This window comes from Diadema antillarum, unplaced genomic scaffold (assembly GCF_040938485.1).
Source record: "Diadema antillarum isolate AM-2024a unplaced genomic scaffold, OU_Dant_1.0 seq00000674_RagTag, whole genome shotgun sequence".
Taxonomy (NCBI): Eukaryota; Metazoa; Echinodermata; class Echinoidea; order Diadematoida; family Diadematidae; genus Diadema; species Diadema antillarum.
In genome coordinates, this window is record NW_027271580.1 from 1763467 (window position 1) to 1790689 (window position 27223).

Consider the following 27223-nt stretch of genomic DNA (forward strand, 5'->3'; position numbering starts at 1 on the left):
TTCTGAAATATTAGCAAGTCCTGAATTGCCCCAAATTCTTTATTCTGTAGCAACAATTTGTCTTTCTGCTGTTTGTTGATAGCAATACAGATGGTTTTCTGAGGTGGATGATGTACGTGTACACATACTGCTTATGCGTGTGAGTTTGTGGGGGGGGGGGGGGGGGGGAGGGGATGAGACATAAGGTAGAAGCCTTGCAGAACTCTACACCATGGCCATCTTGTTAAAAGATGTATCATTTGTCAGACGATGATTGAACTGATTGAGACCAAGCGGGACACCCGCCCCGGCAAAATATTAATGGATATCTCAGATCGAATCTTGTGTCAGAGCCGCGCCCCGCAAGTGAACAAAGAAAATTTGGTAATGACTGATGCGGATCGCTGTCTGCAATATTCATTCATGAACATGTCCTGCATGCTGTAACGCTATATGCCACTCTGACATCCCCTCCCCCACCCTCACTTTCAAATGTTTTATGAAAGGGGATCTATCACCAATGTCAATTTTCACTTACATCCAGTTGCATTTTAGTAATACCCAGCAAGTTTTGATATCTCTCTCGGTCTCCCTAGATGATGGCCCATTTAAATCTTAAAGGTTGCATGAGGAGTGACCGACAGAAGACATACAAGTAAACATGTAGAGAGGCCGGGATTGCATTTTTGTTTTGTTTTTTGCTGTTTATTTTATTTGTTTTCTTTGTGTACTTGTTGCTCCTTTTTATCGCGTGATAATGGATATGTTCAGCAAAATTCCCTGTAAGAATAGCTGAGTTTTGTGGCATTGATTTGTAATTTGGATATATACTGAATAGGGGTTCCAATGCTTATGAACACATAAAATCAGCCCCACCTGACAGAGATATTTAAAACAAATTCAATGTTTAATTGATAAACTGTGGTCTTAAAGCACAGAGAACGAGGCAACCAGTGGAAACGCAGCCTTGTAACATTGTACATCATTCAGTTTTATCCAGCACAGAATTTCTATTTTGCGGATTGAACTTGCCAGCTGCATACTTTCAGTACTTTGCACTTCCTATTGTTTCATTGTATTGTTATTTACCTGGGATAAATTATTTTCAATAGGGTTCCCTTTATAAATTATATGTAGTATACATATTTTATTATTTTTTTTTCTGTAAATAACAATAACACCATACATTGTACACTTCTAGTAGTGTAGCGATTCTACTCATATTTGAATAATGCTTGTTCATAATACATGTATATGAAATAGTGGCAGTGAGATCATGTCTAATGTAATGTTCGCTTTGTATATATATACTCAGGGAATACCAGGTACCCTTCTAAATGTCTTGATCTGTAATGTAATCACAAGAAGATCAGTGACGTCAAAATGAAAGTTCAGTTTGGCATTTTGGAGTTGCGAATTGACCCGAGCACTATTCATTGTTCCCACGCTTCCTGCCCAAGTGATTCTCCAAGAAATCGCAGGTACAAGTGTACAGCTGCAAAAACGGTAGCCCGCCCGGAGAGCAACAGAACGAACCCATTAGCATGGTGCCTGGAATGGATTTGGCATTGTGTTTTCTTTCCAATTTTGATCAAGGAAGTAACATTCACTATGAGCAAAAATGATAATTTCAACAAATGCATCTCCAGGGGGAAAAAAAGGAGAACATTTGTGAGGAATAGAATTTATAAGCTTACTCTCCTCAAAGATGATATTCCAGTATTCTGTTTTCTTTGCCCCGTATCATATTTATTTCTTTCCTCGCATGATTTTCCTGATATCTTGCTGAAGAGAGATGAAATGAAAGCAGTGTGTTGTGCCTTGCATCAATCTCCAACAGCTGGGATGACCTGATGACAGTTCTGAAAGAAGCTGGTTAAGCAGCAGGGGGAACGTGGTGTATTTCTTGGGCCAGATCTATTTCCATAGCTGTTGTGTAAATGTATTGTAAAGCAGGTCATGACACAGTTGCATTTTTGTCCCCCGTTTGACTTGTGAGGCAGAAGTCTTGGTTTGATCGGGAGCTCCTGTACAGTAGGCTCCATGGTTTGATGCATGACATTGACAACAGAGCTGTAAGAGTGTTTGTGGATGGGCAAACGAACCTCTCAAGAAATGTTGGTCAATTCAATGATTGTAAATGATTTGATTGAAGAGGAACAAAATGATGACTGTTGATACTCCTAGCTTCTCTCTTGGTCTTAAGGTTTTTGTTGTTATTGTTGATTGGGGCTGGGGTGTTTTGATGAAAAAGAGGATGTACGCATTGTATAGTGATGTGTCATTTTGTATGTGGTCACTGCAACATTATGGGATTATGGGGGCAGCTAGTGTCCAGAAGTGGGGGGCAGGCTCGAGTGTGTGCACATCCACTTTACGTACATTATGTGGTTTGAGCAATGGTCAAGTTGAGTATTGATCTTCTGCTGGTATTGACCATGTGTGTACACATCTGTACATGTGTACAAGTGCTGGGACAGGTAGCTCAGTAGTGCTGTACATGGTATGGGTCAGTCTCCTCAGAATTAGATTGACCTATCTAGTGCTATCAAAGGGACAGAGGATCATCATACCACGCCAGCAGCAGCACATCATTATGACTAATCAGTGAACGCATCAAAGGCAATCAGTGTAAACTTAAGTAGATGGTAATGTGCACTGCACAGAACAATGCTCAATTGCTAATGCATGCAGTCGTCATAAGTATCAATTCTGCAGTGAAAGCGCTTTCCTTGACATTCTTTCTTCTGCACTGTGAGTTCCGATCATCTATGGCAGTGCTCAAAACAAAGGGAGTACCTGGTATTGTGAGGTCATTACATATAATGTATGTCTGATGCCATAAATGATACTGATAATGACACTGCTGGTACAACTGACCGACCGTAGAATGCCATACTCATGAAAGACATGATACTCACAGTATCCCACCTTCTTGTCATAAGATTACATTGTACCAGAAACATGGACCGTTTTCTGATACCAGTATTGAAAATGTTTATCATTTCATGCAAAGCTATATCAATGTGAACAATAGAGTCATGCATCATGTGTTTATCCGGTACTGTAAAATTGGAAATTGTCACACGAGTAATTTTTTGTGCTTGGCTGGGTAAGATGAATTCTGTGGTTTTAATTTCATGGAATCAAAACATAATTTTGTTTTTATATAGCAAGAAAAAAAAAATTGTGTGCTGCTATTTTTGCACTAGTATCTTATCACACATGAAAATGTGTGAAAACTTCCACTTGAACAGCATTCTTTTTTTTTCCCCCTATGAATTCACACCATTTAATAGTGAGAGTATTACATGGTGACAGTCACATTCAGAATATGAGAAATCAGTCTCACTGGACCTAGTGAAATTTATAAAGCAATATTTTCTATTTTTATTGTAATTGTGAGAATTTCAAATGGCATGATGCCACATGCTTTTTAAGTGTAGAATATGCAACAATGGAACTCGTCCAATCAGTCGCAGTGATGCAGATATTTTTTACAGCTTAGAGGAGACAATCTTTCTTTTGTTTTGTAAAGACAAAGTTCTAGGTATTCTGCGAACTGCAATATGTGACCTACAATTTATAAAGGTGACTATAGTGGTGAAATGAATTCAGATAGAAAGGAAGGGATGAACGTTGTATGAATATACAGTCAGCATATGAATACAATATAATGCAGCACGATTGTTTGAGAGCACAATAAGAATGGAAGTACATTGTATTGGACACGTGCTACACCCTCGTGAATCAATCGATCACGTTTCAATGAAATATAAAGACAAATGTGTGTACAATTTTGTATATGTGTGAGCTTTAATATAATCTGCCAATTGGCTCAACTTTTTGTGTAGAAGTGACACCTTGCTTTTACAATGACCCCAAATGTACTTTCCCTTTGTGAACAGTTGGTGTGAAATACAACACTGAAATTGTTTTTATTTTTGCACCTACATGTGTAGTTCCTCTCTCTGCTACTGTAGAAACTATGATTTTGAGTGCCATCTGTTTGAGAAAAACAATAACTTTGCTTAAAAAATGCTCAAAAAAAGTGCACAAAATCCTTTGAGAAATTACACATTGCTTTAAAGTTTTAAATGATTTTCTTGTGTAGATTTCTCTTTCTTTGATTTCAGTATACATAAGTATAGTTGTTCATGTAATCTCTACTTCCATTGTGGAACATGTTTTGATTGTTCATTTTTAAAGATTTTTTATATTTTGATTAGTCATTGTTTTGAATGCAATGTTACAGGTTAGTGAAAATTCTACCCAAAATTCAACAAATCATTAAGGAAGTTAAGCATTTATGATTGTCAGTAAATTATGTGACTTGTGGCTTGCTTAGTGTGTCTGTGTATGTCAGTTACCAATGTCAGTTATCATTTATCTGCATATGTATTAGTAGATTATGTTTTATTTGATGATGATCGCACACTGTCAACGACTTTGGGTTGTGTTACGTGTACAAGTTAGTTACTTCATTTACAGTGTGTTGCATTGTTTTTCTTCATTTCTCTCAGATTGTCTGCCTGCCTGTGTAGACGGCATTCTTGTCCACCATCGTCACCGCCAATCCCACCATCATTTCCGACTCCGACGACATGTCCGATAGCTGGCCCCCTGCCCAGGTGCCTCCGGCTCCGCAAACTCCGACCCCAGGGTCCCAGACTGGGGGTCAGACAACTCCGGGATCGCCCGACGACGATTTAGGGAACGATGCCGAGGGGGTGTGGAGTCCCGACATCGAGCAGAGCTTCCAGGAGGCTCTGGCCATCTATCCACCATGTGGACGACGAAAAATCATCCTGTCCGATGAGGGCAAGATGTATGGTAAGTAGCACGCGAGTCCCAATCTAACATTTGTCACCCTCATTTTTGCAAACCATGCAAAGTACAGGTATATTCCACAAATATACAGTTCGCAAAGTCTGTAGGCAGATGATAGGAGTAGGCATTTGTAAGACAAGTGTGTGTCCAAATATGGATCAGTCCCAACATTGGCCGTGGGAGATGCAGCACATTTTGTTTCACTTCTATTTTTTGTTTGTTTGTAATGTATTTTATGCCAAAGACTTCATGTACCAGGTAGTCACCTTGAAATAAGGATAATTTATCATACAAATGTTACACAATTCAAGTGATGCAAGTGTGTGGCCATGACTTGTTTGTATTCAGTGCTTCAATGAACTCGCTTCCGCCGAAATCTCGCCGTAATGCGCACCGTCAAATTAAGGCTACTGCAAACATAAGCTTTTGTTTGCCAAGGTATTATTTTACCCTGTTGAACAACAGAGGACCTGTGGACCTGCAGTTTGCACACCTCAAAAATAGGTAATGAGCAACTAGTCTGCTTTTTTATGTGTTTGTTTATTGATTTGTTTGTTTGTTTGTCCGTTTGCTTGTGTGTTACAGGGTACCAAGTTCAGCAGTTCTATTTTCCATGAGTTGCTGTAAAATGGTTGTCTGAACACCCCCAGGGGGCTCAAACTTTTCCAGTAATCACAGGGAGGTGTGAACAATGTCACAGCCATGGCTCAATATTCAGAGTGTGCATTTTGTGCCCAGGGCATCACAACTAAAATATCTGTGAAGGATGCACAAAATTGGAAAACCAGCATATACAGGTAGTAGGACCTATTTATAGAAGAAAGTGCATGTTTCAGATTTCAGTGCTCGGTTTCAGTTTTCTGTCTTCCATTCTCTGCCTTCACTTACAGGAGTATTTTCTGTTTTCAATAAGCACAAACAAATACAAACATATATTTGGCCATATTCTGGGTCTCTATATATTTTGGCATCGTACATATCCATCCCAGAAACATAAAGAGATATATTACATTTCCGGGCATAACAGGAGATGGTTCTTCCACTGGCTTGAATGGGTACTTTGGGCAAGGCCTTTTCGCCTACTGTACAGTATTTCCATCACTTGCCTAGTAATTATGAATTTTAGTTGTGTAGGGCAAGTGGGCAAACTAATAAAGGTAAGTCTGGAGACGAGATTTGCCATCATACAACATATGTCTGTAAATTTGAATGTAGAAGCGAAAAGTAAATTATGGAAAGGATACTACAAGTAGGCCTACTGTCTAGATATCAACCACAATTTCATATGTTTCATCCCAAGTAAACTGAATGTGTTACATATAGTGAAATATGCAGTGCAATCTCTCTTTCACAAGTAATTCTACGTATTGGTCTCTCTTCTTCTTCTTTTTTTTTTTTTGGGGGGGGGGGGGATGGGGCATCGCTGGTTTGATAACTACAAACCTGCAAAGCTACATGCATTATATGCTGATTTGTTGGTGTTTGATACGAAGTTGTTTGTGTCTAGATTTGCAAAGGGGATGTACTTTGTAGTCTGGTTGTGCTGCCTGTCTGAACCTCCTCCGTATGGATGAGGGAAAATACATGTAATTTGTGTGCAGGGTCAAAGTTCAAGGGTCACAAGGCAATTTAGTGCAAAGCGGCCAGTTGGACGAGTCTTACAATGAATCATGAGTCAGACCATGTAGATCCATGGTCAGACAGAGTATATCCAGCTGCTTAGTTGTGCTTTCTGTTTAAATCTTTTACCCACCAATATTGAGTTGATTCTTTCTTTCCCAGTTAAATCTTTGTGTATGTATTAAAAAAAAAGACATGGTATAGCTATATTCTTAATTTTTATACCTTTTTCTTTTTGTGCAGTGATGGATAGTTTTATAGTCAAAGTTTGTGTTTGTTTCCACTATAAAGGTCGCTCAGGGCAGCCTCAAAGGTTTCTGTAGGTTTGAGTGAGGCTTGCCTGAACTAGTTCATCTGCAGGCATTTGGGGCAGTAAACACGCTTGAATTGGAATAGTGCTTGTGAGCTGCCCTTCTCTGACAATCTCTCTAGTAGGGGCCTATGTAAATGTGATGGAAGTGCTTGTGACTGACAAATAAGGCCCCCTGACTTTTACTGCCTGAATGCTGATGCAGTCTGTCTCAAACTCTGAAAAGTGCTATAGTAGTTCCAAATCTCACTGCAAGCTTCATGCTCCTTCAAAATATGAATTGAACAGTGTGCCCCTTCAAAATATAGGCCTATTTTAGTATTTACATACTTTGTCATAATATGATTTCTCCTCTTCAAAATGTCCTGCTTTCATTCAAATGATTATGTGATGTGTTGTGGAGAAGCCAGATTTCATGATCTCATGTAAACATTCACAACAATTTAAATCAAATTGTTCAAAGAAGAAATGGTTGAAACATTTTATTCCTCTATAGATCTTTTTTAGTACTTTGTGATATGGAATGATTTCTTCCAGCAAGGACTGTGTGACAGATGAGGCTCTTATAGATATTCTCATCTTATAGATGAGGCCTTCGCAAATAGAATTTAGAGAGCATGCTGCTTGCAACCCTAAATTCATATCAATGTCTCGAAATTCTACTGTCTTCAACCTGTAAGGTTGTCACATTAATGGTGGTGGACAGCCATCTGCGTTTCACAGTGTTTGCTCTTTGACCATTTGTCTAATCTGGTTTTATGAGGTGTCGTTTTATTTCCCTCCCAGTCAAAGTACAGCGGACAATGGCCAGGTAACCTCCCTTTCAAAGAAAATTCTACTGTACCCGGAGAGTCAATGAAGGCACATTATACTATTTACTCAGGTAGAATAAGAGGCAGCTCTGCTTGCTGTTTGAGTAAATAGAGCTGCTCGAAAATACTTTCTGCTGAGTTGTCAGACACCAGCAGGCACAGAATGATGAGAATTTTCTCAATGGTATAGTACATTATAGTCTAGACCGTAATTTTGCCTTCCATTGTTGCACAATGTATGAGACATTGATAGCCTCTTTTGTTCGGGTAAATTTTTTATGTCTTGATAGTATCCACCTGCAGATTTTTTTTTCTTTTTTTTTTTTTGCTTTTTGCTTGTAGTGTATTTGTACATGTCACATCATACATTATGTGAATAAAGTGATTATCAATAACTAAAATGGTAGGCATTATGCACATATAATTTTATATGTGACTCATCTACTGTTCAAGTACAGTACAACTAATAGGCCTACTAGTTCAGTTTAGCTGATCTATTTTCATCAGTTGACTTCCTAATGTATAGTCTACTCTGTCTATAGTATAGTGCTCAAATCTTTATGCATCTAGAGCTGCCGAAATGTTGGATATATCTCCTTCCCAATACCCAGATAAATGGCTGTCTGTCAAGTTTGTACATAAACTTATGTATGATAACCATTTTTATTATTCTCCCTGTGGAACGAGCCAACCAAATAGGCTCTATTTCTTTTTCCCTTTCCAGTCGTGACCTCCACTGGCAATCATTAGTCAAGGTGAAATTTAAAGGGACTGGACATCAGTGCTTTGTAGTCTCCTTGAAATGCTTTGTACTACTTTTTAGAACAGTTTGCTATTTGATAACATTTTGTGCTTTAGAATGTCTTCAAAAAATTGAAAAGATCAAAGCGTGAAAGATTTTTCTGGTGATCAATCATAAGTCCTAATAGAGTTTTCCTGGGTTAAACAAGTCATGGTAATTTACATAAAGGCTTTTGAAATTTATTACATGCACAGCTGTGTAAGTACAAACCTTTGATCATACAGTCCAATTAAATTTCAGATGATAACTTCATTAACTTGTCACTTCAAAAAGCACAAGTTTGATTTTCAATGCTATCTCTTTAATATTTTGTGTGGGAAGATTTTTACATGGAGTAGTTTGTTTGTTTGTTTGTTTGTTTTTTGTGTGTGTGAGACTGACCAATTTGAATAAAATTGAAAACAAGGCCAAAATCATGCTTCAAGTGTCAGATGTAGACATCATGTGTATGACATGGCATTAGATGAAAAAGAGGAGCACACCGCAAAATGTGGCAAAGTTTTCGTACTAGAGTAATATGCAGTTAGCGCGCTGAGCTTTTGTGATTTATGCTTCCGAATGAGTTGTTTTTTCATTGTGTTAAGGAAGTGCAATAGGTAGCATATTTTAATGTGGGTCTGTGCACAATTTGGCAGTTATGTCTCCGGATTCATACCATATGTTTGCATTCTATTACTCGTGATGCACTCCGTACATTGTCAGTGCAGCTAGGGGCAGTCACTCTTCTTTCTTGGAATTCTTCCAGATCATAAACATCATCATCGTTTGATATAATTTATGAGTTCCTTCTAGCAGGTCTTCAATTTCCCTGAGGAAATTGCTCAAATGCACACACAGTGCAACAGCCGCCGAAGGTTCGTCTTCCCAGAAATTGCGCATTAAGGAGTGTACTTGCCTGAGATGCTCGGAGAAATCAGGGTTGTGAGGATCGGTCAGGGTGCAAGCGAACAATTTAATGGCAATACGATACCGACACAGATAGTGGTTGACCAGTCTCTAGAGGTTCGGCGTAGATTGATGTTGTAGATTGCAGAATAGTGGTTCTCTTTGCGCTATGCTGGCCAGCAAGTGTTCAATGTTCAGTCTTTTTTTCTTTTTCTAAATGGTAAGTTTCACATCATATTTGTTAGACCTCGACAGTGCACAACTTGCAACAGAAATAGAAGCTACAGTGTTTGCTAAAGTGTCATTTAGGGCTCTCTCACAAGTTCAGTGTGTACAGGTGATACAACGAGATCCAGAAGACGGACAAGAAGTAAATGATTCCTGTTCATATCCGTCTGCTCAAGGTGACCGCTGGTTACTGTAAATATGCTTTTGTCAAGCCTACAAATAAGAGTTAAATAAGACTTGACTCACTGCTCAGCTTCATATGATGCGAAAGAAAGATCACATTCTGACAAAATCCTTGAGCATTTGATTGCAATAACTTGAACATTTTACCTAGATGGTACAATGTATGTGCATGGATGTAAACAGATACTATAAATGGGAAAGAGGTGGACCCGATATATGAGCTCACTATTAATGTGATTAAAAAAACAAACAAACAAAACAATTGTATTCCATCTGTTATATGATACACATGTGAGTGGGGAATATCAAAAGAAGTGCTTTAGAAAAATCTGCATGAATTGTTTTGTATTGTAGAGGAGCATGTGCAAGACAAGTACTTTTTTGTCTACAGTGTTATGTGTTACTTTATGCCATCATTTGTCTTAAAAAGATAATCTTTATCTCCTTTCACCAATGCAACGGAATGATGTACATGTAGACCTATACTGCATGATGTTGACATAGCAGAACTGTGTGTACATTCAATGTTATAGTTGCCATAGTGACATTAAATGAACATCAAGGTACCCAATGTTGCATCTCATCAAATGGAAGGAAGGACAAAGAAAGCATACAGCAGTTTTTCTAGGTTGGTTTTGCAAAAAATACATGGAAGACTGGGTTTGTAAGTTTGGAGGCAGAAGGGAGATACAATGTACATTGTAGAGTTGGGATGGATACAGACAGACAAACAGACAGACAGACAGACAGACAGACAGACAGACAGACAGAGAGAAGGAGAGAGAACAACTGACTCTTCAAGACTTTCCATGTATGTACAGGGCGTAGCAGTGCCTCCATCCAGCTTATTTGTGTGGTTCCAAAGGAAGAGGTCGTGACCTCAAGTAGAGCCCAAGCATCACACAGGTCAAGAGGTCAAGATCAAGCCTCTCAGCTGGGTCAGGCCAGGGTGGGGGCTCCCTCTGACTGGCAGGCATCTTGTCACATGGCTTAGTCTGGGAGCAAGGAGGAATATCTTAACTCTTTGGCTTCTAACTGTGATTATTGACTTCACATGTGGGGCATGCTGGTATATCAACTCATGTCAGATTTGTGTTCATCTGTGTTCAAATAAAGTATGCTGCACATTGTAATATTGACATACAATGTAGATTCCAGTTGGACAAAAATAAAAGATTATTATATACGGTAATAAACAAAATTCTGCTGCTGCTAAATCTTCATTTTGAAATGCTGAAATCGTAGATCAGTGATAATATTTAAGATGGAAATATCAGCTCAGCTGCTATCAGAACAATAATGAAAAAAGAGATTGTAACAAATTAGATAGCCTGTACAAATTCTACAATGAAGATTGCTTTCAGAGTGACCAGCATGGTGGACATCCAAAAACCTCTCATCGGCATTCAGGGCAAGTTTTGACCACTGGTCTGCACTCATCTATGTAGGAATTAACTCTAGAAATTTTGAAAGGACTTGACATTGTATGTAAACTGTTCAATACAAACTGTGATGCCATTTTTTTTAATTGCTTATTAATCCATTTTAGTTTATATTTTCTTCATTTTTTGTTTGATTATTTCTTGTAGTTCATCCATTTGTCTATCTACTTGTCTTTCTTTAATACCTGCGTTTGTTGATTGAGTGTGATTCATTTAATTGATGTTGAACCATTTTGTATTCAGCGGGCATCAATTTATTGCCATTTAGTGACTAGAGTTGGCGAGTGCTTAATCTTCTTGGATAAATAATGGTCATTTCGACTCACTCTTCCTTATTCATTCCCAGTATTTCATACACGAAACAGAATCTGCTGTCTTTTTTTTTTCATACACCGTGTAAGTGATCTTGTAAGTTATGCCACGTAGCTGCAACCCAAACGAACAGAGGCAATTTGTTGAGAAAGCGCTGTGTTTAGCGAATCCGCCACTTTGGTAGGCCAGGAGACTGTGTGATATCTGCTTGGTATGCAGGTCATTATTTCTTTGAGGAAATTGAAGCGGCGCTGATGGAGATCTTGTTAATCACCGCCGTTACGGCCGCATCCCCCCACCGGAGTAAACTGCGAGTGCTGGGGTATTAGTCGCGTTGACAAGTGAAAATGGACAAGATGAAAAGCGCAATAATTATTAACTTGATTGCAGACTCTGATTGCACAAGGGGAGTAGGATAGGGAGAAAGGGAGATGGAGGGAGGTGGGCAGGGAAGGAGAAAGGTAGGAAGGGAGGTACATCTAAGAATTGGAGGTAGTAAAATCACTCGGTGTTTATCTGGCAAGGTGTGTACTTTCATCTCTGATTTTGTGCAGTTGTATAGTCACTGGAGCATGTATCATATGTACTTCCTTGGGGTGCTAGCAAATGCTAAGTTACTGTGCATCATTACCATGTAGCAGAAGTACCAAGTGATGCATGATTTTGTGGCATGCTTTGAACTTGCACTTTGTGAGGTTCTCTGGAAAAAAAATGAAAGCTACAAAGCACAAAATTTTCAGTCTCATAAGAAACTGATTGACAAGCTTAATCTAAAGTGTGATCAGAATATACAATGTATCTACTGTTTAGATCCATCAGAATCTTTACTTAATCAATGTTGTCTCCCATGATGGATTGATCTCTGTCTGTCTGTCTGTCTGTCTATTTATCTATCTCCATCTATCTTTGATATCTATCTATCTATCTATCTATCTATCTATCTATCTATCTATCTATCTATTTATTTATCTATTTACCTATCTATATAATACTGTACTATAGCTGTTATTTTCGTGTAGGCCCTACAGATATTTTCATGAATGGGGAGATGACAGACATTTTTGTGAGATGTTTTTTTTCGCAAATTGCTACCGAGGCTTGTTGTTAATGCGCTATTACCGTAGCGCATGACAATATTTTCGTGTGTTATTAAATCCATGGTCCTACTGTTGTTTGCGAAAACTGAGAAAATTCAACCCTCACGAAAATAACAGCTTATACAGTATTGGTCTGTCTATCTGTGAACCTAGCAAGTACATGTGTACATGTAAGAAGTAAAGAATGACCAGAAGAAAAAAACAAACAAACAAGTAGTTGCCTCAAGAAACAAAGATGATGCAGCAAAAATGGCACAAACAAAAATTTTAATCTGTGATATCTCATCCCAAGTGGAATTGTGAAGTGGGAAACAAGTATTTTAAACTATTATATCTTGGTTGAGGAGTTGAAGAATAGAGAAATTTATCAGGGAAATATTATGAAGGACACCAAGATAGCGGTGTTTATGAACAGGTTGCAAAAAAATAAAACAAAACAAAACAAAGCGTAGAATGTACAAGAGAGAGAGAGAATAGAGATGAGTTGTGGCTCTGTAGCACTACACAGGGCACTCAGCACAGCCTCCATTAGATCGCAGTGTTTTGGTTTTGCAGATTGGAATTTCTGGTATGCACGGCATGCAATGCATGGAGACCTGACAGGGGAAATTGACTGATGCACAGCGTTGCCGTGGTGACAAATGAATCACCACTGGCCTGGAAGTCTCATGCTCCCAGTCTTTTGCTTGTGTGGTGAGGAGTGCCGAGAAGCAGAGTATCTGACATTGTAATATGGGTTATAGGGGTATGGTAGGGACATTGTGTATAGTAGGCTGGTCTTCAAGTCTAGCAGTTAGATGAGAAGCTGTTTCATTATTGATGATATGATTATGAGATGGGGATGTTCCATTTTGATATGGGAGAGACAACTGGGAGTGAGGGAATAGCATGTATGCATTTATTCTGAAGGGGGTGGGTTATTGTCTGTTGTCTTGTTGTCAGAGCAAGTGATTATTTTACCAGATTTCAGGTAATGGTAGTGAGACCAACAATTTTAATCATCATTGTTTTGTTACTGAGATTTAAGTAATTATGTTTGAGAGATTACATAAATATTGTGTCTGACATTTCATAGATCATAGGGTGCAAAAAGAGCATTTGATAGGTCCATGGTCGGCTGTTTGGGAAAACTGTGAGTGAATTCCATTTTGTGTTTAAGGAATGAGGCTGAATGATTCGTCCTAATAAGAAAGGGGAAAAACACATAGGCCCTACTAGAATCTTACCAAACGGGGAGAAAAATACACACACATATATATGCACACACCTTTTTTTTTTGGCTTTTCAATAATCTTCACTTGATTTCCATGATTTTTCATGACACGAAATACAATCCACACTGATTGATCGAACAGAAAACACACAAACACACATACTTCCTAAAAGAAGAAGAAGAACAACAAACACAAACAAAAACATTGTCCAACTTCTAAGCTGTATGAGTTAGTGGAGGCATTTTTGTTGCTGTTTTTGTTTCTATAATCAGTTTTTTATCTATATTTTTGTCTGGAGATTCAGGGGACTGGCTTAGGGCAGCCTAAGGCAGGTTTGGTATTGTGGGGTTTTAGTGGATTCTGATGATGGATACGTGTTTCGAGATCAATTGTCATAAGAGCACAGTGGGAGTCTGAGTGTAACAACAGGTTCTTGAGCCACATTTTTTTTTTGAGCATTTCAAACTCATTTCAAGTGTATGGCAAGAAGGATGGATTGCACCCATTTGGTTTGGTTTGTATCAGGTTGATTACCTGTGATAATGGGAATGTCTATTTCAAGTATATCGCTGTATACAAGGGTGTCCACTACTGCAGCTGTGGATGAAAATTTCTGATGTTTTGAAGAACAACTTGGTTGGTACAACTGTAATTCTTGTAAGATAATAGTCATCCACCCCCAAATATTCTAACCCTCTGGAAGTAATCTGTCTCACTGTTCTTATGATGACAAGGAGATTCGCCGTATTGATACCCGTCAAGTGTGAAGAAATATATCCAAGAAACTTTGCGCAAACACGACAAGCACTGTCATTTTACAGTCGAGTGTTTTGCGCTGCCATCGATTTTCCTCTTGTGTCAACAAGTGTTGCAAGTGAGTGCGAACAATGTCGAGCATATTTGAAAATTGCGGAGAAAACAAGCACAAGAGGGTTTTGTGAAGTAGTTTTCAAATAGTTTACAAGAGTGGAAGAGGAAGTGGAAATATGACAAAAATTGGTTGTTGTGAAGAAAACATGTACCAGTAGTATGGTAGTATTTATTGAGACTAACCAAGGACAACATATCATTTTCTATTACTAACGGAAATGGGAGATGGTATGACAAAGTCGAGAGTTGAAGATTTTAGGTTATTGTTTTGTCTTTCTTGCTGTGATAGAATTTCTGTTCCTATATATGATGAAAACAAAACTCCTGTCCCTCAAAACTTGCTCGTGTTTGCTTCATTCTCTTAAGATGCCTCCAAAAGCCTGTGGAAGTGGTTCAAGTCTGAATGAGATGTAGGCTAGATAAGTTTGACTCTAGCCTCTTGGCAATAACAAGGACAGTCATTTTGACTTTTTCTCTTCTTTTTTTTTCTTCTTCTTCTTTTTTACCATTTCTCAAAATCTATAAGAATGATTGTACATGTAATGTATATTTTGAAAGGAAAATACACGGATCTGGCGTGTACATCATCAGTTTATTTTTCCGAGATCAGCGTGATCAGTGATGTTCGGCTTTGACCTCAATCCTTGATCTTTCATCACCATCGCACAGATCCACCACCGTGCCACCTCTTGCCCCCCTCCCCACCGAATCCTCCGCCCATCCTCCTCTCAATCTCAGATCCCCCCTGGCCTAGAGGAACAGGCTTTCACAAATCCTCCACATGTCATCCCCAGTTAAAGTTCTCCCATCAGTGCTCCGTAACGGACTTACGTACACTGTGTGCTAAGCTCGGAGGAGAGCTGCCGTATGCACAGTTTTGCAGAGTCATCAGCCGGACATATGAAAGCAAATTTTGAGCTCGCATGCATCTGAAACTACCAGATTGTGTCTTTTTCAACAGAGCATTGTCATTCTCTGTTTGTGTTGCCCTATATATATCTTTTCACACTATTTATATGTGTGAAAATCACCCTGTGCTTGATGGAGGGAATCGCATCTCTGTGCAACAATGGACCTTGAAATCTAGATGAGTGTGCACTGTACACCTGAGACCAGATTTCAAGTTCCATAGCACTTTGCCAATTGCAAAATAATAGTCGTCATGACAGTTGTTGTTGGGTTTTTTTTTTCGGGGGAGGGGGGGGGGGGGGGGGGATTGTGGATGATTTTTTTTTTCTTGCATTTACAGCTCATTAAAGGTGGAAGCCATAATTGCCAAAATACACGTTGCATCGGCAGGAGATTTTGCATAGAAATCGGCCAACTGGAGATCAGGAAATAACTTATTTCTGAAGGTAAAGAGATGACTGTCACATTCAGTGTCATTTTTTTTTTTCAGAAGAAATGTAACATGCTTATTGTAAGGGTTATTTAAGTACACTCAGTGTTCACGAAAAAGAGGACATGGGGGGTGCGAGGGGGGGGGGGGGGTGTGAGGATCATCTATCCATGTGTAACTTCTGAATTGTGCTCAGTCTGAGACCTGCCCATATGAAATTGTCTTATTCAGAAGAAATATGCTGGAAAAAGCAAAAAGTATGCAAAAGAGAACTCCTACTATTAGCCAATCTGAGAAATGTGATGTATTGCATGGAATATCACAACTTCACTCCTAGAGATAGTTTGGGCCAAGAGTTGGAGCCATTCGCTATTTTGATATCAATTCAATTCTTGTGATAAAGTTTGATGGCTATAATTAGGGTTTTCTTTGGAGTGTTATGACCCATAACGCTGGATGCAGATGGGAAGCATCTTTTATTATTGACGGTTTAATGTGGGAGCATTTCATTGGCAGCAACAATGCTTCCATTATAACTCGGGCTGTGACGGTACCCTGTTATACATAGTATTATTGACAATGAGGCATTGATAAAGAGTATGAGCTGAATGGCGCGTATGATGATAGATAGATATATATAGATAAAATGATATTTGAAAAGAATACTGCCAAATTCTGAAGCTACGTCTTTGAAACCTGTTGAGTAAAGGCTTTTGTGATATTTTAATCACATACAGATTGTATGATAGTAATGTTAGTAACTGTTTGAGATTTTAAACTCAGCAAAGATGGTATTATGAAAGTGGGAGATGATTTGTGCAGACATGCCATACATTTTATGTAGTACATGTACAGTGTATATTTGCATCAAGGGAAGACCATGTTCATGTTCACATTAGTGGGCCAGTCTTCTTTCCCCTTATATTTTTGAGCAGTTTGACATAATTTATTCGTGATGCTCTCCAGAACTGTATGAATTTTTCTTTACAATTTTGTGCTGGCAGGTGACATGTTGGACTTACTAATGTTTGCATGGAAAAAGCATAATCAATATGATGGAATCATACACACAGACACAGACACAGACACAGACAGACAGACACACACAGACACATGCACACAATTGTATGTCCTAAATAGATGCAATCATTCAACCCACTTTAATGCATTCAAGGCTCCCTTTGCAGGCAAGGTGAAAGGGGCCAATTTTACCCCCGGCCAGGTTAATATGTTACACGATCATTGCGTTGACAGCGCCGCGGAATGGTCAATTGCCTGTAGGATTGATAGTCGCGCATCTTTCAAATGTTAGTGTGATCCGCTGTGATTTCCGAGGCATCAATGAGACTTATAAATCGTAGTCAGTCATTGTTCGTAGGAAGGAGATAGAAAATTTTATGACATTATTTGATTGAAAGATGCATACACTGTATGTTTGCTGTGGGATGATAAGGAAAAGTACACTATGCACTTGTTATTGCATCATATCTTTGAGTTCACTCTCTTTTAATTTCTGGCCCCTCTCAATACTTTTAAGGAACTATGACAAGGAATAAAGAAACGGAGGAAAGGTATATATATAAAACTTGCTGAACCTTTGCTGAAAACAGTAGCCAATCGATGTGTTCGTGACATGCATGTTTAGTGTAGGCAGGATTTATGTTGTCACCTTTTTCCTCAAAATATCATGCAGGATTTGGCTGTTTCTACTGTCAAATTGCATAAAGCTTCCGAATCTTATTGTCCACATTTTACATCCAATTTCTTTACTGGGGGTATAGAGACTCTACGTGTGATTGTTTATAGATTTTTTATTTATTTTTATTTTTTTTTTGTCCTCTGCTTGTAAAATGAAATGATCTTGTTTTCAAAACCAACCCACAAATATCAGTTTTTTGTAATATATATATATTTTTTAAATATTTTTTGTTGATATTCATAGGAGATTTAGAAAAGCCCTATTGCATTTTCATTTGTGTGTGAGATTAAAGTAAATACTTCAGTCCTCAACCATGCCCCCAAGAAGAGCTCTTCTCTACCTCTTATACAAAGTCCTGAGTATCCTTCACACCAGTCTGAGAGCTTTGTTATTCTTTTTTAATCCATCTTTGATTTGCATTTTTCCAGGTTGTGATTATGTGCATGATCATTTTACAGAACTCTAAGAAGCAAACTCAATACCTTTGCCTGGGGTCTTTTAATGGAATTTTATGAGATGATTTTGATTTTATAAGAACAAATTAGTGCAGCTCAGCCTTACAGTGAATTAGATTAATTTTCAATTTAATTATTCACTGTCACTCCTCCCCCTCCAATGTTTAAGGGAGTGATAAATACTTCAGGCAAAGAAGTCACATTCTGTGTTAGAAGAACTCAATATCCAATTTGACCTTGTTTACCATTTAATTGGACTTTCAAATATGTTTGATTAACAAGAAATTATGCAAACTTTTTTAAAGCTGGGAGTACCACCATCTTTCTAGAAATGGGTATACAACTACTGTGTATGTTGGCATGTGTCAGTTGTTGTTTTTTGGGGGTGAGGGGTTCATGAAAAATATGCACTCAGACAGTCATTTGTTGAACGTTTTGTCTTGAAATTATTTGGACTTGGCTTTTGCAGATGGTCCTGTTTTGATTGACCATAAAACAATTATATAACATTTAAATGTTTCCATGATAATTGCTCTCATGAAATGTCTGCATGCTAAGCCAAACATAAATTCTACAAACAGACATAACCCTAACCCTAATCCTAATCATCATGTTATCAGACTAAACCTCAAACCCTATCACAACCCTCGCCCCAAGTCCTTGGACAAAGTAAGACCTGGAGCAATTGTCGCAGGAGCAAATGTTGTGTCACTGCTAAAATAAGTGTCCATTGGTAAACTAAGCCTCATTAAGAGTTTATACAAACTCAAACTCAGTAAAGCAGGAACTGTTGAGACCCTCAGGAAATTTGCAATTTCATACTCATAACCTACCACCATTGCAGGAGGAGGACAGTAGGCGATCCAAATGAAGACAAGGTGGATATCTGTCACATTATTACATTTACACGTCAGCTTGATTGTTAAACCCATATATGTACAGTGTAGGGCATTGATTTTGGATATTATTGGCAACTGTGATATATACAACAAACTTTTTATGTACAGTAACATTCAGTCAAAGGTCTTCCTATTACTGACCCCCCCCCCTTTTTTTTAACTTACTTTATCTCTTGATGTTGCCCATCACTTAGAGCTCTGTCAGAAACCACTAACTGCAAGTTAGCAAATCGAGAAGGGAGACCCACAGTACACAACAGAGGGGTTGATTACATGCGGAAATCAACAAACCAAAATCACTCAACCCTGGGGTTACCCTGGTCCTGTTGGTCGGGTCGTGCATTCCACACATTCTTTTCACATTCTTCGGATTTTCCCCCCTGGTTTTTCAATCAGACAGGGCTGGGGACACATGATCTGGCCTGTCAGAATGTGTGTTTCTACACCTATTAATTTGTGAAAAGCCCCATCTAGTGCTGAGGACAAGTGGAATGGGAAGAGGAGAGATCCTCTCAGCTTTTGACGGGGCTTTTCATGGAGAAAATTGTCAAGTGTGTGAGCGTGTAGCTGCTTCTCAACAAAAATAACTTGGCTATATGATGTAGCTGTATTGTAGCTTTTGTAGGGTGATGTTAAAGGGATTGTATAGTTTTGGTTGAGACCTAATTTCAGGTTTCTGACATTTTTTGGTGAGATAATGAGAAACCTCTTATGAAATATGAAAGAGCATGTAATTCTATGAGGAATTCAACGTTTATTTGATGAAAATTGGTTTTGAAATGGTTGAGATATCCAAAAAAGAGCGATTCTAATAAAGTATGGGACCCACACTTTATTACGATCGCTTTGTTTTACTTTGTTTTTGGATGTTTCAGTCATTCTAAACCCGATTTTCATCAAATGAACTTTAAATTCCTCTTAAAATGGTATGCTCTGTACTATATCATAGGTGTTTTCTTGGTATCTCGCAAAAAGTTAAAAGCCAAATTCTCATCTCCACCAATACTGTACCATCCCTTTAACTGATATATGAGCTCTTTATTTGTTAGGGTGGGATTTCACGGAGCACGCGAACGATTTGCGAAGGACGCGAATGGCAAAATCCAGCATTCGCATTTTGGTCTGCAAAAGATCGCCAAACGAACGTGAGGGTTCGGAAGCGTCGTCAATTGTTCGCGAATGTCGTTTTTACTTCGGCGAGAATTTCAAAAAAGTTTGAAATTTTCTGCGAACCTTTTCCGCACACTTGGTCGTGATTTGCTCGTGAATTGTTCTCGAAAGTGTCTTTAAAGCCTCGTCATATGCGCAAGACCTTCGCAAGACACGCGCGATGTTCGCAAAATGTTCGTGAAACCCCAAACAGACTCCTAAACTTTGGAGAATGTCTCGCGTATGTTACGCGAAATCTGCGAAGTTTTTCCGATCATTTTACGACGTAATCGCAAACTGTTCGCGAACCTTTTGAGACATTCTCGCGAACGTTTAGCGCACGTTTGGGGGATGTATGACCTATACGTTTTATACAAATAAAAATTGTAGCATACACCTAAACATCAAACAATTATTAACAACTATAGTAACAAAAGAGATTAAAGACGAGCAAAGAGAAAAATGTTTAATATACAAAAAAAAATCGCAGAATACAGTTAAAATTAATCTAAAGTATGTAAAATTTCATTTGAAGTAAAGAGATTATGTGTTGGAAAAACTGCAAAAAAAAAAGATCATATATGCTTTACTAGTGGAGATACGTCCTAGAAAAAAAATGTAGGCAAGCACACAATAGAAAAATGAGAGAAAAAGAAAGGAGAAATAGAGAAAAGAAAAACATTCAACTCAAGACAGTTTCCACCTCTCCTTGGGTACATTTTCTCCCATGATTATTGAAAATTTGTCGTTGTTCGCATTTCCGTCGCGTGTTCTTCGTGTACGTAACATGCTGTACTTTAGCAATGATACACACGACATTCGCACATACGTCGTGGAAACTTCGCACAAATTGCGCAAGAATAGTTTTCGGCTTCATTGTCGGAAAACATTCGGAGAAAAACTTTTCCGAATGTTGGATTTTGCCATTCGCGTCCTTCGCAAATCGTTCGCGTGCTCCGTGAAATCCCACCCTTAAGCACAGTGTCACTGATATTCAGCTTGCCAGGGACTAGATCTCATTAATTGGGGTAATATATATATATTTTTTTTTTTAAAGTAATCATCAATACATGTATATCAAAGTGATAATTGAAGAAGCATGTTATCCACTTAAATCTTGAACTGCATTCCGTTACCAGATATTGCTAGTGAATCAAAGAAACAGAATGTATCCTTTTTCACCCTCACCACACACACACAGTAATTCTAAATCGTTGCGTGGTATTTTATGTTGTAAAAAACGTGTGGTTTTTGTAAACCATGTACATCCCACTGTTGGTCATGGACAAGTTACTAGAGTAACCTTGTACAAGTTGATTGATAATAAAAAGGTGAAGAACCAGTTTAATGGAGTGGATTGCCCCCCCCCCCCCCCCCCCCCCCCCCCCCCCGCAAAAAATAACAACAAACAAACAAACAAACAAAAACAAACACACTAAAGAAGGCTTTGAAAGAACACCTTTGAGTTCATCATTTTTGGAGAGGACTTACTGTAGAAAGAGGAGAAGAAACAATGTTGATGTGTGCAAATAAAAACAGCGCAAATACAACTCAACGCAAACAAGAGGAAGAAGAAAAAAAGGCAGAAGAAGAATTGCGAATGATGGAATACTGAATGAACTGCTTTTGAAGTTTTGATGTACTTGCCAGGTCCCAACCCCCTTGGTCAATTTACATGTATATTGCAAGAGTTCACCAGACACATTCTATCACATAGCAACTTCCTTTGCCTGTCTTCTTTCTTTGAAGCTGACACGTGATGTCCCAAATTTTTAGCATGGGACAGTATGGCTTACTAAAGACAAAAGGGGGGGGGGGGGGGGGGGGGAGGGAGTGGGGGGATAGGAGGAGGAGAGGCATGTCTATGGGATTCACATTGTTGGAGAGAATAACAAGTTTGATAGGGAGAGCTCCCTCGCACTGTCACCTGGCAGGTGGCTGCGGTTCTCTGCCTCTCCCCATCTCCTAACCCCTCCATTACCACATCGCTCATGTCTCCTCTTGTCCGCATCACCAGCGAGTGCTGCACCCTCCGTCTGATGCTGATTGAGTTAATGAGTGATGGGGGGAAACTGATGGTGGCGACAGACCACCAGCCAGCGCAGATGGAGCCGGAGTCCTGATGCAAATGCGCCGAGGCTGGCAGCCAAGTGGCCGAATTAGTGTCAGGGAAGTGATGGCTGCAGGGATACACTGCACACGGATTGAAACAAGGGACTTGCAATGGAAACCACTAGAAATACCTTCAGGGAACGGAAACATTGGCAAGGAGGTAAAAAAAAAATGTGGTCTATGAGATAGCCACTCACCCCACCCCCCTTTGAGATGAAAAGGGAGACGAAAACTCGTCAAACTCTTTTTGTTACATGTCAAACCCTGGTATCTTCTGGGTTGTTGCGGTTCAACAACATTCTGAGGACCCCTCGTGGCCCACTCCGAGATGTGCAGTTAATAAAGATGTTAGCACGATGCTAACCCAATTTGGTCATTTCTTCTGGGGCAGCCTGGCGTCCATTGACGAGTGGCTACATTGATCCATCCTGGGTACCTCTCATCGAGAGATGTCTGTAGACAGAAGGAGAATGACATCAAAAGGGATTAGTCGAGTGATATTTCCACTTAGGGATTCGCACTGTGCAGAACCCGGAGGACGGAAATGGAACCAAGCGAGGGCGTGTCATGGGAAGGTGCTTCTGCAGCGCTTTAAAGCAAAGACTGATGAGCCTCAGGAAATGCTCATCTCCCATTCTGTATTCGGGACATATTCCCCATTGAATACCTTGAAGTAAAGATTTGAACCTGTTGTGATATAATCATGAGATCCAGAATGGGTTGAGTCTTTTAATGACTCATTTCATGGTTCATACCACAAGGTGGTGTACCCAAATGTTGTGTACATGTAGCAGACCCACCTGTCAAATACAACACTTGCCTGGATCGAGTGTAAAATGAATGTTGGGAAAGTTTTGCCCGCATGCTATCTCTTTGAAATGACATCTAGACATGGAAGCAGACATGAGTGCGCAAACTGGGCCTAAAATATCCGTGGCACCCAGGTTGGGTTAATCCCTGTCGCACTAGGGCACCATCACGATCCAGACAACTCTGCCCACCTCCGCATTTACCACACTAGTCTCAGCTCAAGTCTATTCAAGAATCAAACTAGCTCCAGTCAAAGAGTGAAGAACTCATTCTCTTTGTATCTTTTGTCTTCAGCTTGTATTTTTAGCGCAAGCTCATGATCATATTAGAATGACGGTATTTGTCAGCTTTGAAGTTACGTAACTATGGACTTCCAAAGTAATATACCACAGATTAAGACCAAAATGAGAATAAATTACAAGCTAGTATCAACTAAGTTTGAATTTTATCATTTCCCCTTGCTCCCATGGTCTATATGAATGCAGAGACTTAAAGTAAAATGGTGCTCTCTGAAGTGAGTTTGATTTAATTTCAAAATGATGCTATCTTACAGACATCAGCATTGCCAGGACAACCAAATTGCAACATTTGCTATCTCGAATTATGCAATCGTCCCTGTTTGCCGTAGTTTGTGCATAGACCATATCGTTAGGCTTTTTGAGTGCATCCAGGCAGCGTTGGCCGGGCACTGGCGTGAGTGAGGCGGCAGAGAGGCGTGCATTCAATCAACCTGTCCCTGGATGGTTGCGAGCCTCCAGGACCCCCGCCTCCTCCCGCTGCGTTTTGTGGCACAGGTGTTTGGTTACCTAGCAGGTTACAGAAGCAATGGACAGGAAGTAGCAGTGGTGCTGTGGGAAGGAATAGACAGATTAGCCTTTGCCCACCGGGTTACTCCCCATGATTGTGACCCGAGCGAGTCTTAGCCTTGAGCTTCCTCTGCATGCCTGCAGCATCTCGCCTCCCCTCGCATGGAAAACGAGAAAAGATATTTTGAATGAGAAGAAATACCTGCCAGCCTTTGATTGACCACAATAGGAATATAACCTAACTGTAAACTGGGACAATTATCCTTATTTTTTTCTTTCCGTAATCGACAATATGGTGGGAGGAATTCAAGTACTGTAGCTGCTTTGACCAACAGGAATCCAACTCTCAGCATGTGGGTGATGATCAATGACTTCTACAAGTTCATGATTATGGTTTTATCAACAGGCAGGGGGTCTATTCCTTGATTCTGAATATTTTCCATAGATAATAACACTTAGTAAAAAGGTTTTCATTGACATTCATAGTGGAGAAAGGCACATTGCAACTTTAACGATACTCAAGTAAGAAAATTATAGTTAAAGTGTGAATGGGGAGTTTTAAAAATGTCTAAACTGAGATGATCGTCAATTGGCATCAACAAGTATAGTGTCTGGTACCAGTGAATGTAAGTTTTTTGAGATCTGTTTTTGCATTGTTTTTGAGGCTTGTGATACTACGCTGTGAATAGTAAAGTTTGTGTCATGAAAAGACTCTTGCATTGTTATCATTTGTTCTCTGTATGCTCTTTTTAGCTCTACTAGTTTTTGTAACAAATGGCTTGATGTCATTTCCAACTTCCACACTACTATCTTTCCCTCCTGCAGATCCCTCCCTGGTCCCCCGCACAGTTTGAATTAGCATCGGTAATTGAGACAAACGGTGCCAGAATTACCATCTTTATCCCTGTTTTCAGATCAATCTGATACAGTCGGGGTGCTAAAGTTCGATTCGCTCAGAATTTCTCCCCGTACTGCACCCCCGTCCCTCTCTGCCCGTCTTTATCCATCATGTTTGTTTCATGTAGTTGCAGCGGGTTCGTGATGCGGTCCCTCTCACCTAATATCTGGGGACACTTCTGGTTGGGAAGATTCTGGGGTAAACATTCTGAAGAAGCCTACAAAATTGTGTTAATCGACCTTCGCTCTGAATAGGCATTCATGAGCTGCGCTTGGCCTGGCGAGAAGTAGATCCGCTCGCTTTACCTCCTCCTGTCTTCACTTTTTTTCATCCCGCTTCATCACTGAAGAAACAGGAGAGGCTGTGTATGGTGGTGTTTCAAAACCTGAGCCTCTGATAGTGTACTGTATCAGATGTTAAGAAAATCCAGGTACAGAATTTAAGAGTGCAGAATTGGAAGTCATTCCTTTCAGCTGTATTAAAGGTTTGTTGGTTTTTTTTTTTCGTTTTTTAAGCCACACTTAAAAGCATTTGGTATTTATCAGTACACTAACAATGAGACCAATAAATCAAATGTATAAACAGCTATCAAAAGCAAAAATTATTTGCATTCTTTATTTTGTCAAATGTCATCAAAGAGGGCCATTATGACCATTTCTTTGTCACAAATCATCTTCATTCGGAACCAGCAGGTTGCAATGTGAAATATTTTTTAGCATCCAACTCAAAACTTGTCACTTGTGCAGGGTTTTCTTTGTGGTCAACAATCAACACATGAAGCAGAGTTCAGAGTGTGCAGCTTGACGTCATTATGAGTGGACAAGCCTTTCAGTTAGGCCTTTCAGGGTTATCCAGACCTGTGGATACGAAAGCCACCCTCAGTCTCCATTAACCCTCTGGCCCCCAAATCATCCAAAACAACCCACCGGCATGCAACAGACCTTTTTCCCTCCAACACATCATGCCAAACCAACTCAATGGCGCACTCCTCCCAACAGATTTTCATTCTCCTCCAAGTCTGGTTAATTACGATATGCAGTTAATATTTTTTTGCATGACAAATGTGATACAGTTTATGGGGCTTTTGTGTACATTTGTATTTAGTCTTCTCTTTGCTCTAGTGCGTAACTGAGTACAACCAGTGGCTGTTGTCTCTATTGACTAACGGGTCAAACTCTGTGTTCCATATCATTGCACCAAAGAGCAAAAGTATTACATGACAAACAAATTAAATTGTGTTCACACAATTTTTTTTTTTCTTTCAAGACCTCACCTATTCATAAGGGGAACATAATCTTATTTGCATTCTGCTTGTGCAGCTGGTAAAATTCTGTATTCTGCTTCTGTGAATATGGAATCATGACTTGGCGTCACTTTCTTGTTGCATTCTTGAATTTATGGAGATGTGAGGGCAGTATGATGTCCCAACCATGCAGTAATATACTGCAGACAATGCTGTATACTCTGTGAATAGAAAATGGGATAGAAATTGTAATTGTTCCAACTGTAATTCTTCTGAACTGTGTAGACTGAATCTCACCTGTGAATGGGAGATATTTTAGGCTGCCATATAATTTGTTAAAAGTTATTGGTCGACTACCCCATCTAATTGTGTGAATGAACCTCGTGTGTGTGGTTGGACGAGCAGGGTATTCTGAATGTACAGGGAGTAATTCCCATGTCAGATATTACTGACACTGCTTGCTCGCATGAGAAATTTGGACGTCATCGATATTAGCCAAAAATCAGTATCGACAGCGGGAGAGCCATATATCCCTTAGGGATGGCACACAAGCAGGCCACAAATGGGTTGCACTGCCACACATTTGTAGATGAAAATGTCTTGGAGGGGATTTGTCTATGAGAAAGAGTTGGCTTGAATGAAATCCGTGCATTCAGATTTCACAGATCAGCTCAAGTTTGAGCAAAATCAGAGAAGCTTTCAGAATTTTATGGCACTAAGTCATTTACCAGAAGCATCCAATAGCAAGCACACATATCTGTGTGCCTTATACCATCTTTCTTACAGTGTCTCTAATATTGTAAAGAAGCAGCCCTCTTTAGCACAATATCTTTGTTGTCTGTGTGTGTGTGTGTGTGTGTGTGTGTGTGTGTGTGTGTGTGTATGTTGGGGGGGGGGGGGATGACAGATCAAAAATGGGATCATGGAAATCAAAAGCCAGTTCATTGTGTAACATGTCGTAGCAATCAATTTAACGTTTAGGAGCATGACATTTAATACATAACGGTGTCAGACCTACCTAGGAATCTATCTTTCTGTGACCAGAAAATGCAGTAGATATAAAAGGTAATTCAAAGTGTATGTGTGTCGTTATTGTTGTGTTTTCTGTTTTGTGGTGTGTTTTTTTTTTTCAATTCTCATTGCCAAACACCAAGATATTAGGAGCTGAAATTTGACTCGTGCCGTTGCGAAACCGAATATCATCTGCAGGCAAAATTCTGATCGTACTG

General features: G+C 39.4%; 1 protein-coding gene across 8 annotated transcripts in view; it reads left to right on the forward strand.

Annotated features, from left to right (window-relative positions):
• The window catches only part of LOC139736901 (transcriptional enhancer factor TEF-1-like), a 75109-nt gene that overhangs the window by 16051 nt on the left and 31835 nt on the right, over positions 1 to 27223 (forward strand). For all 8 annotated transcript variants that reach the window (XM_071647568.1, XM_071647571.1, XM_071647572.1 and 5 more), the window contains exon 2: positions 4503 to 4812. In XM_071647568.1, coding sequence (XP_071503669.1) covers positions 4584 to 4812 — 229 coding nt within the window. In that variant the 5' untranslated portion in view covers positions 4503 to 4583. The remainder of the gene's footprint in view (positions 1 to 4502; positions 4813 to 27223) is intronic.